This window comes from Ptiloglossa arizonensis, chromosome 7 (assembly GCF_051014685.1).
Source record: "Ptiloglossa arizonensis isolate GNS036 chromosome 7, iyPtiAriz1_principal, whole genome shotgun sequence".
NCBI lineage: Eukaryota > Metazoa > Arthropoda > Insecta > Hymenoptera > Colletidae > Ptiloglossa > Ptiloglossa arizonensis.
Genome location: NC_135054.1, coordinates 1,958,053 through 1,984,083, shown reverse-complemented (window position 1 = coordinate 1,984,083; position 26,031 = coordinate 1,958,053). Strand labels below are relative to the sequence as shown.

General features: G+C 37.0%; 2 protein-coding genes and 1 long non-coding RNA gene across 8 annotated transcripts in view; all 3 read right to left on the bottom strand.

The window, feature by feature from the left end:
* Positions 1–26,031, bottom strand: part of LOC143149584 (dnaJ homolog subfamily C member 5) — a 66,768-nt gene that overhangs the window by 26,194 nt on the left and 14,543 nt on the right. For 3 of the 6 annotated variants that reach the window (XR_012992828.1, XM_076317123.1, XM_076317124.1), the window contains exons 5-6: positions 23,953–24,009; positions 8,265–8,418 (exon numbers count right to left, since the gene is read on the bottom strand). Coding sequence is in view for 5 of the 6 variants with exons in the window: in XM_076317123.1 (XP_076173238.1) it covers positions 8,265–8,418; positions 23,953–24,009 (211 nt within the window). In the remaining variant the exon portion in view is untranslated. Of the gene's footprint in view, positions 1–4,102; positions 4,184–7,310; positions 7,391–8,264; positions 8,419–23,952; positions 24,010–26,031 lie in introns of those variants that run through there. The other 3 variants (XM_076317127.1, XM_076317125.1, XM_076317126.1) reach the window with 3 other exon arrangements.
* Positions 10,048–10,845, bottom strand: LOC143148950 (uncharacterized; the record flags this gene model as incomplete). The annotated part of the gene is given in 2 exon segments (XM_076315798.1): positions 10,048–10,482; positions 10,484–10,845. Coding segments are annotated over 2 exon segments (786 nt in total), but the record flags the coding sequence as incomplete, so codon positions are not given.
* On the bottom strand, positions 23,245–23,879 carry LOC143149585 (uncharacterized). The gene is made up of 2 exons (XR_012992829.1): positions 23,588–23,879; positions 23,245–23,508 (listed from the first exon to the last, which is right to left on the bottom strand). It is a non-coding gene; the product is annotated as an uncharacterized LOC143149585 (long non-coding RNA).

The window sequence follows — 26,031 nt, the reverse complement described above, 5'->3', positions numbered from 1 at the left end:
ATACGAAGCGATCTTGTTACAGAGAAATAGCGAAAGCGGTGTTTTTCACCCAGCAGAGAAGTATTCCAGCTATGAACTAGAGGTATTAGCAATCGTAAAATCGTTAAGGAAATTTCGGGTATATTTGCTAGGTATCCCTTTCAAAATAATTACGGACTGTTAGGCGTTTACGTTCACAATGAACAAAAAGGATTTGTGCGCGCGAGTGACCAGATGGGCGCAGTTGCTGGAAAGAATTTCAATATAAAGTTGAGCATAGACCAGGTAAAAGTATGTAGCGGCACATGGTTGGCAACCGTAATAAATAACATAAACACCTTCAAGTCCCGAAAACGAATTTGTACACTTACGATTTGCATGTGCGCAGCAGACTTCGCAGCAAAAGAAATCGCCAGCCGTGTACCGCTACACTTGCTCGGAAAATCTCAAATCTTCCGCCCCAAAGGCAGCGGCAAGGAAGCCTTAGCCACCCAACGAACAGAGTGGGGGGAGAAGGAAAGGAACCATGTACAAACCCCTGGAAAAGGCATTATTTCTCCGGGGACATATATAAACAAACCAGAGGTGAAACTTTACCAGTTGTTAGAAGACTCACTGTCCGAAACCGCCGCCTCGACGACCGCGTATCAGTAGTGTCAACAAAGTGTATCTTGAAAATAATCGTGTGACTCTTTACTTTGTAACCTTACCAACGTTACAAGTATGATGCATATAGACGCGTTGAGCAGAACCCATTACCCACGATTATGTTAGTGGAGGAAAATGAAAATAGTATTATTGTTAGACTGCGTAGAGTCCAACGGGAGGATGATAACCTGCAAAGGATATATAATAACACCGAGGAATGTCGAGCGAACGGCTACTACCTTGATCAAAAAGTTTTAGGACTTTATTCATAAAATCAAAAATACAAATTTATTCGTCCAAATCGATATGGTCCCCTTCAAAGTAGTCCCCATTGACTGCAATGCACTTGCGCCAGCGCTTGATCCAATCCTCGAAACACCGCTGGTACTCAATTTTCGGTATGTCCATCAGAGCCGTCTTCGATTTTGTCATGACCTCCTCTCGGGTACTGTAACGCGTTCCGCGAAGCGGTTTTTTAATTCGGTTGAACAGAAAAAAGTCGCAGGGAGCCAGATCTGGTGAATTTGAAGGCTGCTGGATAGTGTTCGTGTTGTTTTTCGTCAAAAACTCGCGGATAAGGATCGCATTGTGCGCCGGTGCGTTATCGTGGTGCAAAATCCACGAGTTGTTTGCCCACAAATCTGGCCTTTTTTGACGAATTGCTTCGCGCAAACGTCTCAAAACGCCCAAATAATATTCTTTGTTGACTGTCTGTTTTTCTGGCAAGAATTCTTGATGCACAACACCATTGTAATCCATGAAAACCGTGAGCATCGCCTTCTTTCTTGACTGAAAACGACGTGGTTTTTTCGGTCTCGGCTCTTCCGGTGCACGCCATTCACTCGCTTGATGTCTGGATTGTGTGTCATACTCATAAATCCACGTCTCATCTCCAGTGATGATACGTTTAATAAATGTTAGGTCGGATTCGGCCTTGGAAATCATGTCTTTCGCGATTTCAACGCGGTCCTTTTTTTGCATGAAATTGAGGTCTTTCGGCACCAGTTTTGCAGCGACACGTCTGAGGCCCAAATCACTAACCAAAACGTCTTGAACGGATCCATAAGCAATGTTCAAGTCCTCTGCCAGCTCTCTGTTGGTCAATTTGCGGTTTTCGGACAACATTTCTTGAATTTTATCGATGTTTTCATCGGTTTTCGACGTTGTCGGCCTGCCACTGCGTTTGTCATCCTCGACCGACTCACGACCACTTCTGAAGCGTTCGTGCCATCGAAAAACATTTGATCTCGAAAGAGTATCGTTGCCGAAACACTTCTCCAACATATCCAAGGTCTGCGGACCGTTAAATCCGTTTTTTACACAAAATTTAATGCAAACTCGTTGATGCTCAAATGATGCCATTTTCAAAATCGAAGACACGAACAAAGGAGATGTGCTCAGTACAACGTAACTTTTACAAATATCAAGCTATGATGCTGAAATTGGAAGGAAGTGTTAATGACAGATATGGTAACCTAACAAAAAAAAAAAGAAACAATCGGGTGATTGACAGCGACACACGGGGGACAGTCCTAGAACTTTTTGATCAAGGTAGTATGTCGTAAAGAACGGTATCCTGTATAGGGACGTAAACGATACGCCCATGGTAGTTGTACCCAAGTCGATGCAAATGCAGATAATCCGTCGAGTGCACGATCGCGGTCACTTCGGAGTAACGAAGACCGAAGTTATAGCAAAAAGGGACTATTGATTTATGGGGATGCGACGGAAGGTAGATAGGGTCATTCGAAATTGCGTAAATGACGGGGATCCCACGGGCAAACGGACAGGTCGAGCGGATTAATAGAACACTTATACCGCTGTTAAGTAAGTTAGCCGTACCTCAGTTCGGAGAATGGTATAAGCATCTTGAGTCAGCCCAAAAGTACCTAAATGCAACACCGAGTAGAAGTATAAACACTACGTTCCATTTGCTGTTTGGAACGCGTATGCAAATGCGCAAAGATCCTGAAATTTGTCGACTAGTAGAGAACGAGTAGGCGACCATGTTTCAGGAAAGTCAGGACATACTGCGAGTACGGACAAAGGAGAAAATTGCCGAAGTTCAAGTACAAAACAGAAAAACATTCAAATTTTACGTGGGTCGTCCTATAAATGCTGAGGTTATATCATTATTTTGTTATAGGCTATTCGATAGTTGTATCTGTAATGTCTGTATTACCAGAATACTATATATTAATATTCCGGAAAGTAATGAATACCAGGACCTAAAATTTGACATTTAATCCTTTCGCGACGGTGCACTGTACCATATTTCACCACTTTTCGCAACAGCGCGACTGACCATACTTTGTCGTCTTTCGTGAAAGTGCGGGTGAACCATATTTCGCCACCAATGTACTTACAGCTTTATTTTGAGTTCGCTATTGAAATAAAATAATAATATAGTTATGATTTTAATAGTATTTATTTTTTAATAATCTTTTGTAGTATGATAAATTTTAAAACAGGGACAAATACACAATCCAACGTTGCATTCTTTGCACTCATAACGTGATTCATGTCTCCTATTGTTTTTACTGCAAATAGCGCATCTTCGTACTTTATTTTTTCCTTTGGATGTATACGAAGTAGGAAAGTGTCTTTCTATGAGTCTTGTAGGATTATCACCAGTAGAGTTAAAACTTGTATTAAAAGAATGTCGCTGTGTTGATTTTTTATATTTTGCAAGTAATTGCTCAATTAGTTTTGAATGAAATTTCGCCATAGATATAGTTACACCGGTCTTCAACTTGTTTAAGCAATAAGCGTTCCATATACACATATCTATCATGTGCATGAAATATTTTTTGTAACATTTTGTACTTTTATGTGTTGAAGTAATTATGCTTAGTACCATGTCGGTATTACCAACTGCTCCCATGAAACTATTATAATCATGTATGCAAGCTGGTTTTCGTACTATTTCCTCTTTTCTAGAACGTTTTGGTACACTTACGAACTCATCTGTGCATAGTAAATAACATGAAAACCTCCTTTTTATGCATCCATTTCATCGCCAATAAGTTGCGGGAATAGCGACAACACACTTGTCCTTTTTTTAGTTTTTCCATTATTTTTGGCACACCCTTTTTCTTTTTGTTAACAGTACCACACGCATTTGTACTCTTCAAATGCAAAAGTTTAAATAATTTAGGACTCGTGTACCAATTATCCACAAATAATGTGTGCCCTTTGTTCAAATAGGGTTCTAAAAAAGCCATTACAATATTTCCAGATTTTCCAATTTGCATATTTGCATATTGCGAGTGCATAGTATTAAATCCATTGTAGACAATAAAATCTTGTATGTATCCCGTTTTACAATCACAAAGGATACAAGATTTTGTGGCGGCGCTACCCACGCTTGCCACCAGAGGGAAACTGACCACCGACCGTTTCCCGCAAGTTCCCGTACCTGCCCCGATCGGTATATATACGGTCCCTTACCGATCTCCCAATGTCCCGGCGTATAAGGCAGGGCCTGCTAGGATGCCTTACTGACGAGTTCACTAGCAGGCTCGGGATGAAACGCTCTCCCCTCGCCTTTTCCTACCTTCGACATTAAGGGCCTCTAAAATTTTATTCCGAATTTACTCTTATTTGCAAGAATAAATTGCTTAAAAGATAGTCTGCCTTTATATAAGGCAGACTTTCATCTATTCTAAGCAATCTAAAGCATTCTTATCGCACAAATTTTGATAAGGGTAGAATGCATTTGCAAATGATTTTCGTAATCTATTGATTATTTCACGTATTTTCCATGAACGATTGGAATTACATTGATGATCATCAGCAAAATGCAACGTTCTCAGTAACATTTTGTAGCGATCTTTACTCATTATCTTGCAAAAAATATCGGTTCGCAATAATTCATTTTAACTGATAGCATAAACCAAAGGGGGGACACCTCTATACAAAAAAATAAATAAAAAACGTAGAGTGATACTTTTTCGTATGAAACTCCATTTTCAAATAAATCGATCTTAAAGATTCGTAAAGTACGTGTACACTTGATTATATTATAGAGTAATCTTCGTTGCGGTTGCGTTTATAAATAGTATCATTGTCGTAACTTGTTATATCAAATTCAAGCTTTTACAATCAGTCTTTGTCATTCTGTCATAACAGTTACACACAGTAATCAAGAGTATACGAGCCTTGTATAAGTATATGATCTTTCCAGTAGGTGCATATGGTGACACAACATATCTATGGTTACTAATTACTACAGGTATTCATATTACCAACATCCTGATAGACAAGTGATTCAAAGAACCAAGTGAATATTTGCGGAAGATGAATCTTTCAAAGTGTTCCGTTAACATGGAGACCGTTTTTGAATAATCGCAAATATGTAGAGGCCCAAATTTTACAAACTGTAGAAAAAAATCTTGGTATTATTGTTCAATAAGCTTGTACAGTTTTTATTTCATAATAAATTGCTTTTGTTAACAATTATCTATCGATGAAGCATTATATAATAATAACAATAGCTACGATAGCTTTTGTTTTTCAGAACAAAATAATTCTGGAAGATTTCGCATCGTGCTATCGATAGTAAAGTTTTAGGTTAAAAGTTATGAAGTCTCAAAGGAATAAAAACGAGCATCTCTGATATGTGCTACTCTAAGTTTAATCGCGATTGTAAAACTACTGCATGTATGTGGTTGCAAGAACAACACAAAAATGGTTTGCACGATTTAAGAAGAGAAGTTCTTTCCTGAATAAACCACGCTCCGGACAATCGTCTGGGTTTGATAAAGAGGGCTTAAAAATTTTCGTTTGTGAAAATCAACAACAGAAAACTCGCGAGTTACCCGAGAAGACGGATATGTTCACTTCAAACAGTGCAGAACAACCTCAATGAAATAGGAAAGGTACCATAGGTACATATTAACAGCATTGGCTATTTATGAATTTTGTGTGAGACCAGATTTCTATTCTCCAAAAAACATTATTATGCGTGGAATCATTCGCTACGAATCATTAAAAACGATTATACCAACATCGTAAACTAACATTCTGTGTTAGTGATGTAGACAATTTGAATCAGAAATATACCGATTGTTCTTGTAATAAAAAAAGTCACAGATGGCTCCTAACGTTACTTTTTGCGATTTTGAATATCTCCCGAGTTAATTCACCTATCATTTTTAAAGCATCAAATCTGGAAGATATAAAAAAACTGACAAATATTTCACGTTGAATTAGGAAAAGGCTTAATAAATCAACATTGTATGCTCAACTATCTACACATAGACTCTGAAATGGCCTGAAAAGACTTATTCAAAATGTTTCGAAAATTAACCAATTTAACGAAGTCAGTGAGGTACTAGCACCTGTAAAAAGGATGGGATGCTTTTTATGTCTACGTTCCAAAGACAAGAGAATCCAACAACTTTTAGCAAATGCAACAGCGGCATCTGTAAGCAACATTCTACCAACAAAATTGTCTGTTCTTTATGCAAATAATGATCAAAAGTAAGTAATAAATTGTCATTGTTACATTTTTTAAAAATGACTGATAATGACTTTTTTATTTCAGTAGGCCCAGTGATAAGTAAATAGACAAGAAAAATTGTTTTACTCACATGGGAAATAAATTAATCAATTTTATACATTTTTTATTATGGACATGCCGAAATGGCGATTTTTAGTTGTCTATTTTTGAGAATTAAATTTCAAATTAATTATATAATATAAGCTTACTTTTCTACCTCTTTATTATTTTATGCATCATTCGTCGAAAATAATTTTTTTTTAAATTTAGGGTCTGTCACGACCCCAGTATATTAGTCACGCTGATGAAAAGCAGTATACCAATTAATAGTTTAATATCGATTTATTCGAAAGTAAAGCTCCATACGAAAAATGTTCTACAATTTCGATTTATATACACACACACGCGCGCGCACAAAATAACGAATAATAATACACACGGACGCTATATATAATGTTATATAATAAATACGCGTATGAAAGTGTTTTCGATTTTAGTTTCATGTAGAAACTATTTGGGAAAAATGTTTAAAGTAATTTTCGAGCGAAGTATTTTGATTATCATAATTGTGAATCATTTGACTTGTGAGGATGAAACCCGTCGAAATAGTAAAAATATAATTTTATATTTGTTATATAATTTTGTATACTGACTGTAATTTTACAACTTGTTCTTAACAATTCAACGACTTTCAGTATTTTTAAATGTTTAGAAGTATTGTATTGGAAAGTATCCATTGCCTCACTTTCATGACAAAAATTATATTGTATATCATGCATGAAAATGAGACTTCAAAATTTTAACAAAGAAGAAACATATGCTACTGACTAGAAGTTTGAAATCTCTATGTAGGATAAATACGTAAGGATTTCTTCAAACATATAAACAGTTTTAAATTATCTAGTTATTAGTAAGTCAACATAAGTTATCGGCATTCATTTACCTGGCTTGAAAAATGTAAATTAAGATACAAATATTATTTTCGGCAGCGACCTTATTACCTTATATCGTTACATTTACTTATTTAAAGTTATTATTTTGTTGAAATATTTATTATGCATATATACGTATGTTTATTTAGGTTTATAATATTTAGGTATATAATAGACTTATTGCAATAAATAAAAAAATGAATATTGTCTCAAATATGCGACTAATATATTATTTTGGAATTTCAATACTATCAACTCCAATTTTAATATTTTCGAACATCGAATTTTATTGGCATTTGGATACTTATGACCACCAATTTATAGTATTCTGTAAAGATATTAAATCTAGTTCATTTCATTTTTATATAGAAATTAGCGTATTACGACTGCTTAAAATTATAGCAAAATAAGTTTAAAAACTTGGCGAAGTTCTTATTTTTAATTAATTTATTATTCTCTTTTCAACTTATTCAAATTACCTGCAATTTGAACCTAATTTCAAAACCTAACTTTAGAAAATTCAAAATTTAAATTTGCAACATCTTTGGAAAAATTATAGTAGTATAAAATTACGGAGCACTTAATGTCTATATTATCGTTAAAACAATATGTTGTTTACGTTGATGTTGCATGTTTTTCAATAGTACAGCTAAGATAATACTCCAGATGCGCGATATTAAGAGGAAACACCACCTTTCGGGTCGAAAGAAACCGATATTTGGAAATTTATTTCAACAATACGGAATATCTAATACCAGTATTTCATACATACATTGAATGTATAACGTGCCAGAGCATGTACCACGTTCGTGTAATTAACTGCATTAAAACATATACATAATTTCTATTTCGGCAGAAAAAATTGCATGTGACACTTGACGTACAGAACGCTCATGGAGTTCTGACTTAGAAATTCCTGTGCTTTAATGCCAAGCAGATGTCGAAGCCCTGAAATACGCTCCACAAGAAATATTATATCTTTGTTAATAATTAAAATTTTTCCTTAATATTTTGGGACAATATTTGTAAACTTAAATTTAAAGTAAATGGAAAATGATCGATTTTTTGAAATTAGAAAGATGGTATTTCTTCTTAAGAGAACAAAAGGGATAATAGGAGACATACGCAAGTAAAGATAAAACTGAATAACAAAAATTATGATCGGGAGATAATGTGCGTTAGTATTTAAGTACTCTAAATACCAGTCGTGTAAATGACTCTTTCGGCACCGCTGTTTAAGTTTGTACTCTCGTCAGCCGTTAGCGGTGGCATGGCAAGAATGGGCTGATTTGTACAGCTGTTCTGCGGACCACCTTGTGGTTGTGCCGTAATCGCCTCTTCGTCACTTTCTTCTTCCTATTGGCAAAGAAACGATAATGAAAGTCAATATTAAGAATAAACATAAAAATCGATTACAAATATAAGACTTTATAATTAACAGTTACAGTATAATTAATAATTTCCAAAATCGGAATAGATAGTTTTCTTTAAGTCGGAGTAGGTAGTGATTTTTATTTCGAGTTGGTTTTAGTTTTATATGCATCGTAAATGGAACAAATATAGTAACCTTATTAAATCAGACCTTTTTAAAAGTCTGTAAACCACCGATAATCGTGTTAGGTACAAATTGCTAAATACATTTTTTCTAGCGAAGCAACAATTTCGGGGCTACAGGGTCGTATTTCATGGATCCGGGTTAGATTTATTTTTGCATTATTGTCAAGAAATTTTTATTCTTTATATTGTCCTTTATGTTGACTGGTCACATACCTTCCTCTCCATCGCTACTTGCTCTCAAAGTTCTAGTATACAAGAATCACGCAGATCATATTTCACTACACTCATTTCATAATACAAATTTCAATTCCTACACACAATGATTTTCATACACACGCGTCACATTCATCCTTCTATACTAATACCGTTCACTTTCATACCATATCACTACATACTCTATTATCACAAAATGAATTGCAGTAGTCAATCCTGATGATATTAAAGGGGCGAGATTTAATCACACGAACATTTGGTAAATCTCCCCTGATACACTCTATTGAATGTAAATTAAAACGAAAACATAGAATGCATTTTCGGGTGATTTTTCGAACTTGATTTCTCCCGTCTAAAGGCTAGGGCACCAGGATGAAGATTGTTTACATAATATTGGTATATAATAAATGAAGTAATATGATGGGATTTTGAGAGAGTTTCGAATGTCTTAGTCGACTTTCGACATAAATTATTTTTTCTTTGTCTAAAAGAAGAATTTTATTATTCATTTTATTATTTATTGTGATCAACATATTTCTTTGGTGCACTCTGCCTTCACTTTTAAAATCATGGAACTTTGACAGAAAACAAAGCTATTGTATTAGCTTGAGAACTTTATTGTGTACTATTTTTAACTCTTCCACATTGAGTATTCCTTGGAACAATTTAAGACTCTTGAAATTTAAGTAATAAACGATGATTCTGAGAAGCTTACTAAACGATGAAAATCGATTCCCAATTGCATCGGGTTGTGTGTTACTGGAATTATTTCTGGAATTTTCATAGACGAGTTTATAGTTTTTGATGGCCATTAAGATTCGTCTTGAATTAACTGTATTACCAGATATCTGTAACAGTGAGCGAGAGAGTACACAGCGAGTAGAAAGAATATTTAGTACGGAACAAAGAATACTACTGAGAAAGAAGAACATAGTCTAGATTACTTATCATTATTAATTTCATGTGTTTGTTGCTATTTTGTAATCAATTTTCTTAAAATATATTTGCTAATTGTTCACCATCGTCCAATTTATTCATATCTTTCTCTATCCAAAATTTCTTATGAAACTATTAATTACTTGTGTTACAATTTTCATATCTTTTATTCTAAATAAAATACAAAGGAAGAAGGTGAAATAAGAATATTGTGAAAGTAATCGGTCAAAATAAGAAAGAATATCCTGATACTTCCTGAAGAATATCTTTATTTTTCTCTTTTCACAATATTATATCGAACAAAATAATGTTGTTATATTAAAATAACTACTTACACTTTCGTAATATACACAGAACTCATTCGCACACCTTAAGAACTGATATTTGGACACGGAATCGAGTTCGATATAAGTATAAGAGATGACTGGATGAGTGACTCCCTTGTCTCGAGCATTTGCGTAGATTTCGGACATTTCGGAAAGTAAAGTTAGGATGTTCGGAAAACCTTCATTAAATATATCTACAGCCAGGAATGTCGATATTTCAATGCTTGGTCGTCCGCAATAAATATATTTGGGAGCAAAAGTACAGACTAATGAATTAAGTGATTCATTATTATTCTGGGTTTCTGCTCCCAAACATCTCTCTAGCCAGCTTTTTGCAGATAATTTCTCATAAATTGGTTTTATAACTTTTAAAACATGATTAGGATGTGTCAAGTGCATTATTTGCTTCTGCTTTCCGCCACTTACTCCGGCTTGTTGATCCTGGGGGACACATATGATAATATGTGGTCCATACAGCTTCCTTTATCTTCTCGATAGAATCAGGATATTGACGAATCGCTAAACCATACGTTGTAAGCTCGCTGATTACTTTATCTGTCAATTTTCCGGAACCTTTACTCCTAACGTCTTTATTCGCTTTTTTCGCATTTCTTAACCTTCTGCCTATTCGCTTCTCCACATGGTCGATGTATTTTTTCTTTTGCAAAAAAATGTCTTCGTAGAAACTAACATCTAAGATGCCCTTGTACGTCTTGCTGTCCTCGTTTTCAATGTACACTCGCGTCGGTATTTATGTTGACACGTAAGGTTCTATTATAAATGATCAAAAATAAAGTTGTTGTCACAAGTATAAGAGTTTACATGTAATGCAAACTAATTTCTATAAAGACACAAAATAATGCAAAAATGTACAAGTGTAGCAATTATCGTGTAAAGAATTAAAACCACTCTTTTTCTATGTTCTGTCCCCTGAAACTGTAAGGTGTTCCGGACACTGTCCTGCTTCTGCATTCTTTCTTCTTTCCTCTTCAATAGCACTTGAAATCATCCATTTATAAAACCGCAAAATAAATTTATTCCTTCTCCTCCAATTATTAAAAACCGTATAACTATTACAATTCGACGATTTACTTCGAATGCATTGCCAATTAGAGGACATGAATCCTGAATGAAATAAAGGAAGATGCCATTGTTGAAAAAACAGCAATAAAAATCAAGATGCAGTAACCGAACCGAAATTGCTTGATATAAGAGCATTGTCATCTGGTATGATCTGCAATTTTACGGTTGACGAGTTCGCATGATAAAGTGATAACAAGTGATGTCCGAGTCACCCGACCATGAAGCATGCGGAGCTCTACGTCCAGTAGGCTGGACAATTCGGTTACCCTGAAGGAGGTGGCCATGGCCTTGTCCAAAGCTGAAGGTTGCCAGGAGGAGAAAATTAAGGTTGAATTATTGAGGACTACCTTCGTGACAGGTAGATCGAGTTTCGAAACCGGCATGGTATGAAACGAAGAGAGATGTACTCCAGGGTTCCATAGGGGTCTGCAGGCTGAAGACCTCAGCGATGGCGACAACCTAACGTGTTATGCGAAGAATACGTTAATGCTGGCTGTCGGGGACGATTGGAAGTGGATAAGTTTGGAAGTGATTCTCCATAAAACCGAGGTGCTCTGGGGTGCCCCCCATCCCCTGATCTGAGTGAGTGAGACCATTGTTGAAGTGAAGTCCCGAAAGAAATATTTAGGGCTGATCCTCGACAACATCTGATGTTTCGAGAGGCATTTGTAGACCTTGGCTCCTCCTCCAGACCAATCTAAACCACTGCTCCGCGGCACGGGATCTAATGTGCTAAGTCCTCGTGGAGTGGAAGGTTGGCCTGGCCATCCACAGTGGATAGGACCCGGCTTGCGGTTTGATGGTAATTGTATGGAAGAGTGGCAAAACAGTTCCCTTCCGTGTTCCCTGCTCGAGCACGGTGAGGGATTCATCGCCCTGGTTAAGTGTTACGTGTCACCCAACTGTGGTCTCGTTGTCTTGGAGAAGTACCTGGTCGGTGTGGAGTCGTGCCTTGTGCAGCTCGCGCACCAGCCAATGCTCGTCCTGGAGGACTTCAACTCCAAATCCGTGACTTGGGGTTCCCCCAGGACGAATCGAAGAGGCGGAGTCCTGGGCAACTGGACAGCGGGTTTTGACCTCCGCCTTATTAATCGGGGATCGGAGATGACGTGCGTGCGACGCGGGAAAGGGTCCATAGTGGACTTGACGTTTGGATCCTCCAGCGCCGTGCATATGGTGTCCGAGTGGGAAGTAGTGGTGGAGGCGGAGACATTATCGGAGCACCGATATATCTGGATGGCTCTGTCCGCGTCCGATACCGCCACAAATACACCACGATACCATCGCTTATCCATGTAAGCATGGCATTCAACCGGGCACATCAGCGCTTCGGTACCTTGACAAAGACGTCCCGATGGCAGCCGTTCTCACAGTAACATGGCCACAGTTAGAGACCAGGCTGCCCCACTTGGAGGAGGAGGTGGCTCACTCAGCTGGGATGCACCATCGCAAGCATTTGCTACGCGGTGATACTTCGGGTCGGTTCGGGATCTCCTCTTCGAGCTATACGCTGGTGGTCGGGTAAAATCGAGGATTTGAGGACCGCGTGTGTCCGGGCCCGACGTCAGTGTACCCGTGCGCGCCGCCGTCTTGACCAGTTTGGCAACTACGACGCGCAGGCGAGAGTGGCAGACTACCACGCGGTTCGCCAAGCTCTTCAGGTCGCCATTAAACAGGCTAAGGATTACTGCTGGAAGAAGTTCCTCGAGATCCTCGAGCAGGATCCATGGGGGCGCCCATACAAGGCGGTGTTGAACAAACTCCGCCCATGGGCGCCCCCGATCACCGAAGATCACGACCCCAATCTCCTGAGGGACGTGGTTAACTCGCTCTTCTCCAAAGTGGGTGAGGGCGAGCCACATCCCTCGGCGGACCCGACCACCTGGTCCGTCGAGCTGAGAGGCACAGTCGAAGAGCTGGCTGCGGCCATTTGAAGGCTCGGGATGAAAATCGTCCTGACGATGTGCCCGGCCAGGTTTGAGTCTTGGTCCAGGACGTCCTTGGTAACGGCCTCTGACAGTTGTTTGACCGATGCCTGGAGACCGAGCGATTCCTCTCCATCTGGAAGGTGGCACGAATGATCCCCCTCCGGAAAGAAGGCCGATTCGCGGACTGTCCATCCGCCTACCGGCCGATCTGTCTCTTCGACGATGCGGGCAAGTTGTTTGAAAAGGTGCTGGCGGCCTTTATCGTCGAGCACCTGTCACGAGGTGGGCCCGATCTGGCGAAGTGCCAGTTCGGTTTCCGGAAGAGCCGGTTGACGATCGACGCTATTCGTCACGTCCGATCCCTCTCGACGTCGACCGTCTCCCAAGGTGAGGTAGCACTGGCGGTGTCATTGGACATCATCAATGTATTTAATGCCCCACACGGGAGAGGGGAGCAATCAGACGGGGGCTCGAGGAACATCGAATCCCTATCTATCTAAGGGCAGTGATCGAAGACTACCTCTGCGACAGGTGGATCGAGTGTCCGAGCCGGTACGGTATGGAGTGGAGAGAAGTGTACTCCGGGGTTCCGCAAGGGTCCGTACTGGGGCCCCTGCTATGGAACCTCGGGTACGACACTGTTCTGCGGACCGTGGACCTCCCAGACGATGTCGGCCTAATATATTACACGAACAACACGTTGGTACTGGTCGTCGGGGAGGATCGAAGAAGGGCCATTCAGTGGGCCGAGGACAGTGGCCGGCGCGTCGTCGACGCGATTAGGGAAATAGGTTTGGAGGTGGCTCGGCTCTCCATGAGACCGAGATGCTGGCGATATGTACACGTCGAGGAAAGCCGCCTCCCCCCCCCCCCCATCGGGGTGGGTGAGGTCGTTGTCGAGTTGAGGTCCCGGATGAAGTATCTGGAGCTGATCCTGGATAGCCACTAACGGTTTGAGGGGCATTTCCAGTCCCTAACCTCGCGATTGGAGACGATAGTCAGTTCTCTGAGCCGGCTCCTCCCCAACCTGTGCGGCCCGAACGACCGAGTTCATTGTCTCTACGCGGGCAAGGTCCATTCGGTGGTCCTGTGTGGGCCCTCCGTATGGGCGGGCGATCTAGTCGCTTCCCGGTTCAGCCAGACCCTATTGCGGTGGGTCCATAAGCGTCTGGCATTACGGGTCGCCCGTGAGTATAAGACCATGTCCTATGAGGCGGCGACCGTCCTGTCGGGGATACCCACGTTATACTTGCTAGCGGGGTCGCACGTGGCTTTCTGCGAAAGCCCGTCCTGACGGGACGGAATGTGGAAGCCTTCAGACGCCAGTGTTCGGCCAGCAGACTGTCAGGGCTGTCCGGTTACAACTGAATAGTTGAGTAGAAGCTACGGCTCCCTCACCTACCGTGTGGTGCAAGGGCTGTCCGGGTATAGATGCTTCGGGCGGTACTTGCATCGTACAGGCAAGGAGGTGACGGCGGTCCAGTGGACCAGGACATAGCGCAGCACACCCTGAAAATGTGCCCAGCCTGGGCGGTTGAACGCCGTATCCTGATCCGTACAATTGGGGCGGATCTCTTGCTACCGGTCGTGGTAAGAGTCATGCTCGACAGCGAGGGAAAGCGGAAGGTCGTGGCCTCCTTCTGCGAAATGATAATTTTGCAGAAGGAGGCCGCGGGACAGAGACGAGAGCGGGCTCGCGTGAGCTCGAATAGGCCCTCCTAAGAGCGGCGTCCACATTAAACATTTTACTCATCTATGAAACACATTTTCTAAACCGCAGCTTTTGCAAAATTCGAAATTACAACATATGAAACGATGTGAAATTACACATATATTCTTATAATCATAATCATTATAATAATCTTTCCACACTGTTATAAATTCTTTAACATACATTCCGTTACGTAAACAATGGCTACCCATCAATCGAACACGAGGTCAAATTCAAATATGGCACCGGTAAATGTGTTGAGAAGTAATGCTATCAATAGATCCAAAACTAGACGGCACTTCAAGTTTTTCCACCTGGAAATTTATAATGAAAATGATTTATGGATTGCATTATATTGCCAGATGGAAGTAGTGTAGATTCGAAAAAGCATCAAAGGGCCTTGGTAGCCATTTACTTAAATATGTGTAGGATTTCTATTTAAGGGTCAGTATGTATTAGAAATATTCATACAACTAACACATGAGTAATAAATAACTACAACAATATCCCAACTAGATCAATATCCCAGCCAAGATCTGGTATGCTGGCCTGTTATCAAAAATTAAGAAGCAGTTATCTTCTCCATTTTGCAAATTTATAAAATCACACCCCACTGAGGTAAAAATACATCATTTCAAGCAAAAATACAGCAGACCACTTCAAACTTATTTCCCATCCAATCAGGTGTCCCACAGGATAGTATCTTGGGGCCACTAAGTTGTACACATTGTATACGACAGATTTTCCAACAATAAAGAACACCACAAACACTATCTTTGCAGAAGATACTGCTATCTCAGCTTCAAATCAAACCCGAAGAAGCCTCCAACAAACTACAACTTTATTTTGAAGAAGCCGAAATTTGACTTAAAAAATGAAGAATAAAGATAAATGATGTAGAAAATGCCATGGCGTCTATCTAGACAAAAAGTTATTGTGGTAAATGCACATAATCAAGAGAAAGGAATAGCTAAACGCAAAATAGAAAGAACTCTGGTGGCTGATCGGAAAAAATCCTAATTAACAATATATAACAAACTACTAATATACAAGAAAATCCTATAGCCCATCTGGAGATACGTCAGTTAACTCTGGAGTACAGAACCAGGTTCCAACATCAGAATCATAGAGATGGCAGAATAAAAAACTAAGATTCATCCTGACAGTGGAATGGTATATTCCAAGCAGCCTAATAAACAAAGAAACCGGTATTCCTACAGTGAGGCAGGAAATTACTCGACTCAACACGAAATATCAATAGCGACTACAGAACCATCCAACAGTCTTGCAGTCACCCTTTTTGATACTTTTTACGAACAAGAAAAACTGAAAAGACATTATTTCCTCCAACTATCTCTTAGATTCACTAACCTAAATCCGTTATAGTCAGTGTAATTGCCATCGTAATACATTATAGCAATCAGAGACATGGGGGATTTTTGTCTTTAGTTATTAATGCACCCGGCGGGCGACGATCTGTTTATGTTTCGGAACTTATCACGTGTACAAGGGTGATGATCTAAAAAGTGCAACTAGGCACGGTGGGCACAGGTGAACACGGTAGGGGACAGTTTAATTTCATTGAGTACAATGAATGCAACTAATTCCTTTAACAGTTCCGAAAACGCGAGACGCCTAAAAAGATTTTTGTTATTATACTCTGTAAGAAAATCCTTTCAACACATCAATACGTGGTATCGGAATTTTCCGTGTCGACTTGGGCCTGCTTCGAGTGCAGGCCTAGAAGATACATTGCGTGCGAACGGACCTGCGTTTGGGTCACTTGGCGCTGATCTGTCGCCAGGTTTCTTAAAGGGCACGAGTGACCCTTTACAGGGTGTCGTGCAAGACGACCGAACGTGGGAATTGGATGAGAACGAAAGGAAATGCACGTGGAAAAAATGAAGAGTGTTTGGAAAAGACGAATGATTGAGATGAGCGAACGTGACCAGATATCTGAAGTGAGAGGGATTGAGGAGTAGAATGAAAGAGAATGAATGCGCGTAAGGATATAGGGTGAGAAAGGAACATGTTTGGAACAGTATGAGTATGAATATGGGCATGAGAAGAGACTGGTAAGGACGTAGTGAGAGGACGTAGGAAGAGTATGAGAAAGGACCAGTAAAGACGTAGTAAGAGAGGAAAGTTGGAAAGACGCACTAAAATGAGAGATTTGTAAAGACATAGACGACGAAGACGGTAAAGACGCGTGTCAAGGGCACTAAGACGATTAGTCTTGTTTTATACACAGTCGATCTATCTTTAGTGAAAAGATAGCTATTTAGTGAAATACAGCTACAGTAATAACACTAGATACTAATACTAATAACACCACAACACACCGCACGGAACAACAAATATATTAAACCATAATACTCCGCTAAATACACCACAGGGAAGATTAGTACAGGAATCGTATAATGTTGAACATAATTGTTTAAAAAAAAAGATAGAATCAATGCCAAAGAGACTTCTCGAAGTATTAAAACAAAAAGGATATGATACAAAATATTAACACTGTTAAAATTATTAACTTTTGTAACATGTGCCAATAATTTGTGATGTTAATTAATACACAGAACTATTTTGTTTCATTTTTTCATAAGTATAAATGATAATATTGTTTTTTTCTTCATAATATTATAAGTTCATAGCCTAAATATTACACTGTTTAAATACAAAGCATAAAAATATCATTTATTATTTCTTTTACTTGTCATATCCTTGTCACTTTGTGTATGTGCTAATAATTTTGTAACAAAGACTCGTATTTTTCGAAAACTGGGAGTAATACAACAATTGAATTTCCGAATTTTTGTTTGGGGAGTGAAACTCTTCAAGGAACTTCCAGTGATTATTAAAAGGCAAAATTCATGTCGAACAGTGTAATTGTAAATACTGTGTTCAAAGAAGAAGAAATTTATACTCAATGTAGTACTAAAACCAAAGAAACATTGTCAGATACTAATAATAAAGTCGATATTATAAATAACTATATCAAGGTAGTGCATGTGAATAATAAAAGACGTAGCATTGTTTTGATGATTCAAATAATTAGAATATTGACAACATTAGAGGCGCATATACAAAATTTTTATAGTTAAATAATAATTGGAATTGAAATTTAGAAATAAAAGCAAATATAAATTTAGAATCTACGAGGTTAGGTGCTTTCTCATTATACTTTTCAGAGGTGTTAATTGCTCGCCTAAGACAACAAACAAATATTTATGTGAAATATGCTATAAAGAAGTTGTCGACAACGCCCGAAATATGCTGGGTTTTCTCAAGATAAAATCTGAACAGCGCGATTGCGCTGTTTGAAACTCAAACGGTTAAATACACTACCTATCGAATTGGAACATTAACAAAATTAACAGAGGACTATACCAATCAATGAACTTGAAATTAATTCAAACTCGACAATGCCATTATAGAAATGGGAAAAATTATAAATTCAGCTGCAGGAAAAGCCACAACAATTATCAATAGCAAGCCCAGCATTACTAGGAGAAGAACAGTACCTTGGTGGAACGAAGAGTGCAAAACTGCCCGTAATACCACCACGCTTGAAGGTGATGTAGGCTCTATCCTCCTCTATGGAAGAGTTCCGGTGATGTAGGCATTCAAAAGGTAAAAACTGACTGCCATCTCAATCACGGAAGCAGAATATATAACCGCATCAGTGATGGACAGTTTAGTTGGGCGTTTTTAATTATCAAGTTTAAAATCACTAGCTTTAAACCTAGCAAACCACTTCCACACCATTTTTTTAGCTGTAGCACCTTCGTAATGAACTGCACATACTTTTTTTGCCCGTGTCGCATTTTTGCTTCTCCGGTAAAAGAAACGTATCAAATGCCTATAATGCGCTTTGTTTCCTTCCATATTTAAAAGCATATAAAACTTAGAAAAATTAATGTATCTTAACTAAACTTTTTGCCTAAAGATGCCTGAAATATATCCTTTCAAAATATTTATATCAGTTGTTTGTAATCATTCTAATATATTCCAACCTGTTCTAGTGCCACCTACTAAAAATCGTCACGAACTTTACGGACAAGCCAATATATGTTTTTCATGTCTTTTGCGTTGCATTCAATTTGAGATATTGTAAAAAATAAATTGAAAAAACAGAATACAAATATAAAAATACATAAATATAAAACGAAAAAAATATTATCTCATATGAGATTCAAACACTATAACCTTGAGATACAAATCTACATATTATTCGCCTACGCCGTCGATGACGTAGCAATATTTTCAAGAAACTACAATACATATATAGTAAGATGAAATTAAAAAAATTAAATGTTAAATATTTTTATAAATGAGGAGTAATTACAAAAAAGCTCGAATTTGTATTTTCTTATTTTTGCTTTAAAATCACCGGAAAAAGTTTGAAGAAAATTGACCACCCCACAGATACGACTTCTTCTTATAAGACTTCAGGGACTTACATCAATGCCTTATCGACATAGGTCCTAGAATCAATCCTTTCGGCGTAAAATTAACTTTTATTATTTACGAACATTTGATATTGTAAGTTTCTTCGCACCAAATTGAATGTAAATAGTGGAATTGGTTTAGAAGAATCAGTTCAATGTTATCAATAGAAGATCATTAATATCAGGAATGATTACTTACTTTATAGTTTTTTGTCATAGTAGATATTCGATATGCCTTCCTTCCTATTATTCGAATGCACATCTCGCAAACCAATCAAACACGAAAGAACCAAATTTATATAAAAGTTTATAAATTTCTTTGAGTAATATAGTTTTATCGAACAATAAAACTTATTGAACAACCTATTACAAACAGCCCACTAAGGAAGTGTTTCCATTGGCAAACCTTACACAAAATGCATATTTGCCATTTGCACATTAGAATAATAGACAGATATTATAACTGTGACAGATGAAGAGGTGTGATTTAACTGTAAACAGTTCCAGTATTATTGTTTTTTAACAATTTGTCGCGGATCATGAGACTTCAGGTCTCTCTCTCTCTCTCTCTCTCTCTCTCTCTCTATATATATATATATATATATATATATATATATATATATATATATATATATATATATTCGTAATAATACGTAATACGTAATAATTATTAGATTAATAAAATAATTTTTTCTATTACTATTTACAGTCTGTATATATACGAGCCTTCCGAGAGAATAAGATTACGAATACTGGCAGAAACAGTAAAAGATTTTAATGATGTCAATTCAGATGGGAGTTTTATTCTAAGCAATCATGAAAGTGAAAGTGAAATCGAAGAAGATATAGAAGAAAGTTCTATGCAAAATTTGACTAATGGCAGAAAAAGACAAGTAGTCCAGTGCAGGAAATCGCAACTATTTTCCTGTTTTGTAATATTCATTCGGTGATATTAACAGAGTTTCACTCCCCAAATAGGAATCCGAAAATAGAATTGTTATATCAACCTAAATTATTCAAAACAGTCGATTTTAGGCAAAAGTAAGGCAATACATGAAAACTGAAAACATTAGAAATTCTAATTTGGCTTAAAAGATAGGGGAGAGTTTCCTGAATACGACACTATCGATAATTATAATTTCTTAAATTTCTAAATAGTAATTAATAACAACCAATGTTTAAAAAATTAGTGTTACACGTACTCTGTACGTAATATTTTTACATATTTATGAAGAATATGATGTTTAAAACTATTTTATGTAGAATCGGATACTATAGACATGTTTAAAGAGAAAACTGTTTATCAGAAATGTTAAAATAACTTCGAATATTGAGAAATTATTGACCAGAAACTCGTGCATAGCATTTTGATGCCACAAGACACGTCGTTTGGTTGTCTTAACTCTGCAGTGCCATTAGCCACGTACAATTATTAGTAATTAGTAGTATCAATTAGCATCGATAAACAACGGTTGTTCTATAGACAATTTCTATTGCAACCTCTTCCTGTTAAATTTTTGCAATGTGTATAGTCCTATTTTTTATGCACATCCGTATAATCACGGAGTTGTAAGAAAGTTGAAAATTAATAACAGAATTAATGGCGCTCGGTTCGGTTTTCCGAGTTTTATTATTATTTTTGTATGCGGCCCAAGTTTCAATAAACGTTTGTTTACTGGCTAAGAGACATCCACGGTAATTTCCACGGTTAAGAGGTCTCAATTGTACGCATCGCTTCTGTCTTTCTCCTTCTGTCCCTCGCGACTCATTGCGCACCACGTCGGTGCGGATTTCAGCAAAAATTTATACTATTCAAAGTACAAAAAATAATGCGTATTATAAAGATTCAGTGGAGCAACATTGCTATAGAGAAATCTCTACTGAACTTGATATCCACAGAACAACTGTGTCGATTACGTATGCATACGCTACTGTCGAATCATGACAACCAAGTGACACGTCGTATACCGGCAAAACGCTATGTTTCATTCGGTCACAAAAAGAAGGCACAGTGCGTTAACATACTCACTCCTGCCAATAAGAATCGCAGTTGGTCGAAGACGACGACAAAGATCGACCTACAGTGACCGTAGCGAGACCGAGTGAGAGAGAATACTACGACATTGGCGTAGGCTTCTAATTAAATAATGACAGAATGATTTCGTTCCTTTATATTTACTATCACCGATTCGATAAGTTTCTCGTAATGAAATAATAAATACCATTTAATATGCGTAACAATCTTCGTAAAATAGTCTCTAATATTTTGAAAATTATTTATAGCGAAAAGAACTAATTTGTATTTACTAAAAATAATATAATTCCAGTTGTACACAGTTTTATTTAGATAAATTACAATTAACAGAAAAACAAGTCGTACTATAATTAAAACAAGCATAACCTTTACATTTGCTTACATTACAAATTCTCCAAGGAACTACTGCAGTCTGAATCGGTTGAATTGTAGGAATTCGATGCAACTCACTCTGCAGTTTCAATATCGCTTCCTTGATTCAGTGTTAAATTTATTATAAAACAAGTTCCAATAATCGGGATATATAACGCAGAAGTTATAGAGCTCATCTTGATAAAAATGAGTATGAGCGGATTTATATTATTTTTAATAAATACAAATTAATTCTTTTCGCTGTAAATACTTTTCAAAATATTAATAATTATTCCGTATATTAAATTGTATTCATTTTTTCATTACGAGTAACTTATCGAAACAGCGATAGTACCTAAACTGTAAGCAAATTAATCTGTTTATGAATACTCAAGGCTTTTATTGAGAACCTACGCCGATGCACCTAACTTACGAATTCATTCCCACTCGAACTTTGGATCATCGTCGTTCGATTTCGTCACTGTCTTGGTCCAACAGCGACCAACGTCTGTAATGGTAGGGGATTCAGCTGACTAAAATTAGAGTGAGAATGTCAACATGCTGTGCCTTCTTTTCGTGGCCGAATGATATGCGTTGCTGGTGGATATTTTCTTTTTAAATCTCTGCAAATTTAAAGTCGCATTACCATTTCTGATAAATGGATTTCTATTCAGGTATGTCCATCGAATCTGATTCTGTACAGAATAGTCGTGCTGAAGATCATATATTTCATAAATATGCAAAAATATCGCGTATAAAGTTCGTACTAAACTACTTTTTTAAACACTGGTTGTCATTTACTATTATTTAAAATTTTGAAATATTATAATTATCGACAGTGACGTACGTATTCAGAAACTTTCCCATACCTTTTAAGCCAAGTTAGACCTTTCTAATGTTTCTAATCTTCATGTAATACCTTACTTTTGCGCAAAAAAGATTGTTATTAAAAAATTCAATTTTTTCGATAAATGAAGGTGATAAAGCAATTCTGCTTTTGGATTCGTATTCAGAATGGATATTGCATATCAAAATTCGGATTGCATTGTGATAATTATTTAGAAAAGAAATGGTCTTAACGATTTCGATGATTTTTTAATTTATTGTAGAAATCAACATTTTGAACAATTTTTTTCTGTACACATAACCTACACTCTGCCTTAGTTTTTCGCAAGAAATTATTAATACTGGTACAATGGATGTCGTTTAATGGATGAGTATAACGGATGTAAAAACTCGATTTATGTAGCCGGCCGCCTCATAGCAGCTGGAATAAAACAGCTAACCCAAACCTTACCCCAATTGAATTTGTACACCCCATTATATTCGACCATTGTCGGGCGCCTCGACGTATTTAGAAAAACTGTAGACAATCGCTTATATATGGGTTATATCAATATATAACGCTTATATATGCGCTGCCACAAACATGGAAGAAATTAAGAACAGAGCAAAAAAAATATTATTATGAAGTGCTAATAGTGTGCATTAAGACCGCACGTCCGTGATAACGTTACAATATTTTAATCTCTGTAATTACGGGTGAAGATAGTATTAAAAGTTATAACAGTATTAAAAAGTGATATTATAATACAGGTATGTAAATTTATTAAACCACGGAGAAACAAACGGTTCCTTAGAATTAAAATTCTCTTACATTTGAAGTAACAATCCCCACCATACATACCAATCTGCAATTCACGTTCTACATATTCCTGCACTGAGACCAGAAATAGCATAATTATTCATGATGTAAAATTAAAAGAAAATGTACAAGAAGCTGATGAAATGATTCAAAATTGGAAAATGTATATTGCAGATCCGTTTCAATGGTTCTCAGCTCCTCCCATTATGACTGCATAGAAAATACAGACTGTTCTCCTTGCAATTTTTTCAAATTATTATAAATTACAATTCAGTATGAAATTACATACCTGTTTTAGAAGATTAAATAATTATTGTATTTTCTTAACTACACAATCGTAATTCATATAGTTGTAAAACTTAAAAGTTTGAAGTTATTTCGTGAATGCATAATCTCGGCAACTAAAAGTAATACAAAGGATTACTTAAACACGAGACTAACAATGGCGGCAGAAAAATATTACACTTAATTCGTTACTTTAATTATCAAAAGGCACTAATAATTTGTAGATTCCAAAAAATTTCATAAAATTTATCATAGCTGAAACAGAATTATCCAAAATTGTTGCTAATATTGCAAAACTTTGTTACAGTTGATTTAAAAATGTTTGTACTTAGAGAACTAAGAACCACTGATACTGAAGCAAAGACTTACCTTAGCCAGGCTTCTGGGCTGAATCGTCACGACATCGTTCTCCGGATTCTGGTCCCGCTACAATACAACAACAACATAAACAAAACCGCTAAACTATCGTATTCTAAAATAAAGGCAGACGTAAAAAGTGCATGCTAGGCTAAATTAGGAAGATTTCGTAAATTAATTGATGAATTTGTAGGAAACATGGAATGACTGATCAAGAAATTAACTGCGTTGAAAGAAACATTCACTCCTCGAGAACTGAAAAATATCCTCTTTCACTTTATAAATTTGTGAACACAATCTTATAAAAGTGACAAAATAATAGTTCTTTAAAATAAGAACTATAACATTTTGAATATTCGAAATTGCTTTCAAAAAGTATTCGATTATTTCAATAATAAGTTTCTTATAAAAGAATTTTTGAAACTGATCATTGTCATCTTTTATAAAATATACATCATAGAACAATATAAATTTTGAATTTAATCTTCTAATTACTATGCTCGAGCATACTCGAGCGCGAGGAATAATATTATTCTAGATTCTCAAAGTAAAGAAAATATCAGGTACATAAACTATTTGGCTATGGTAGACTATTCTGTAAAATTCTTTGTTTAATTATTACGTATATTTGTAAGTATAATTATCCAAACATAAATTTTTAAATTAATTCAGCATAGTGGCCTTTCTTACCACTGATTAATTCAGTAGTGAAAAGATTAATTTATATAAACTGCAAATCTTTGTCAGAGAAGACAGATCCACAGCTTCCTTTCCGACTGTTTCATTATAATGTGCATCTTTGTTTATCGTTTGCAATAAATGATACCGACATGAGAGCGCCTGCTTACAGACAGCGATGTACTTCGACGCTATCCTCACTCCTCTTCTCCAGCGGGACTCCTGGATCCCTTGGCGATGAGGAGAGAGCAATCGGGCGCTAATTGTCGATGTTAGTAGCACATGCTCCCTTGTCCGACGAATTTCAAAAAGAAAACACGCGCGTTTCCGGACTATGCATTTTTACCTGGCAACGACTTTCTTCTTTTTTATCCTATACAAATATCGTTCGTGATATGTTCTTGAGTAGGATAGCGTCAAAAAGTTTGAATAATTTAACGAAAACGTGCAACCACCGAATTAACTTTTTATTTTTACTAGGATATTTCATTACAAACTTCTAAAAATATAACATCTTTTTCGCGTGAATGAAACAGTGTAAAAGATTCATTCAATCAGGAATCAGAGAAAAGTTTTGTATCGGTAAAGTTACTAACTTGACAAACATTTTTTTATGCGATCAGACTCGACATTTTTAGGGCGATGAATAGAAACAAATAATATAATATTTAGGCTATTTATGAAGTTATCTTTATGAAATATTGTTTTAACACTAGAACGATACTGTAGATGCGCCAATGACCTTAGACAATTTAAACATATTGTATAGACGCTTTCATCGTACAAAAAATATTTGTAAAGTTTGGAGCCTCTTGTGTAAATAATGTTTGAATCGTCCCAAATCGGACACCATTGCAAATATTCTACTCTTTTATGCAAAGAAATTAATTTTGCAACTAATTGGTTAACTGGTCGTAGTAAAACCTGGACTAACAAGAAAAAGGTTGTTAATTTTTAATATTGTGTCCTGTTATGTGTAATTATAGTTTTAATTTCTTCTAATATATATTATATTATTTATATATTTATTTATTTATATATTATATAAAATATTATACTGTTATCAGTATGTGTGAATATTGCCTCCAATCGTAACGCTACGTCGGAAAGTGCGTACGAGACATGGTGTGCATTTCTAACTTCGCCCGAATTCCTTCCAAATATCATCAAGTCTGTCACTCACGGTACAATATATAGTGTTCGCAAATAACTGTGGTTTTAGTGTCCTTTGAGGGACACTAAATCCTTGACTGGGTGAAATGAGAGAAGGTGTAAAATGTGTTCCAACATACTATTTTCTCCCACTCCTCCCAGTCAAGGATTTAAAAAATATAGAAATCAAAACATAGATGCTGTTTATAAGGACCATGCACCTTTGATGACCACCATCAGATATTGTTGCAATGAATTCAA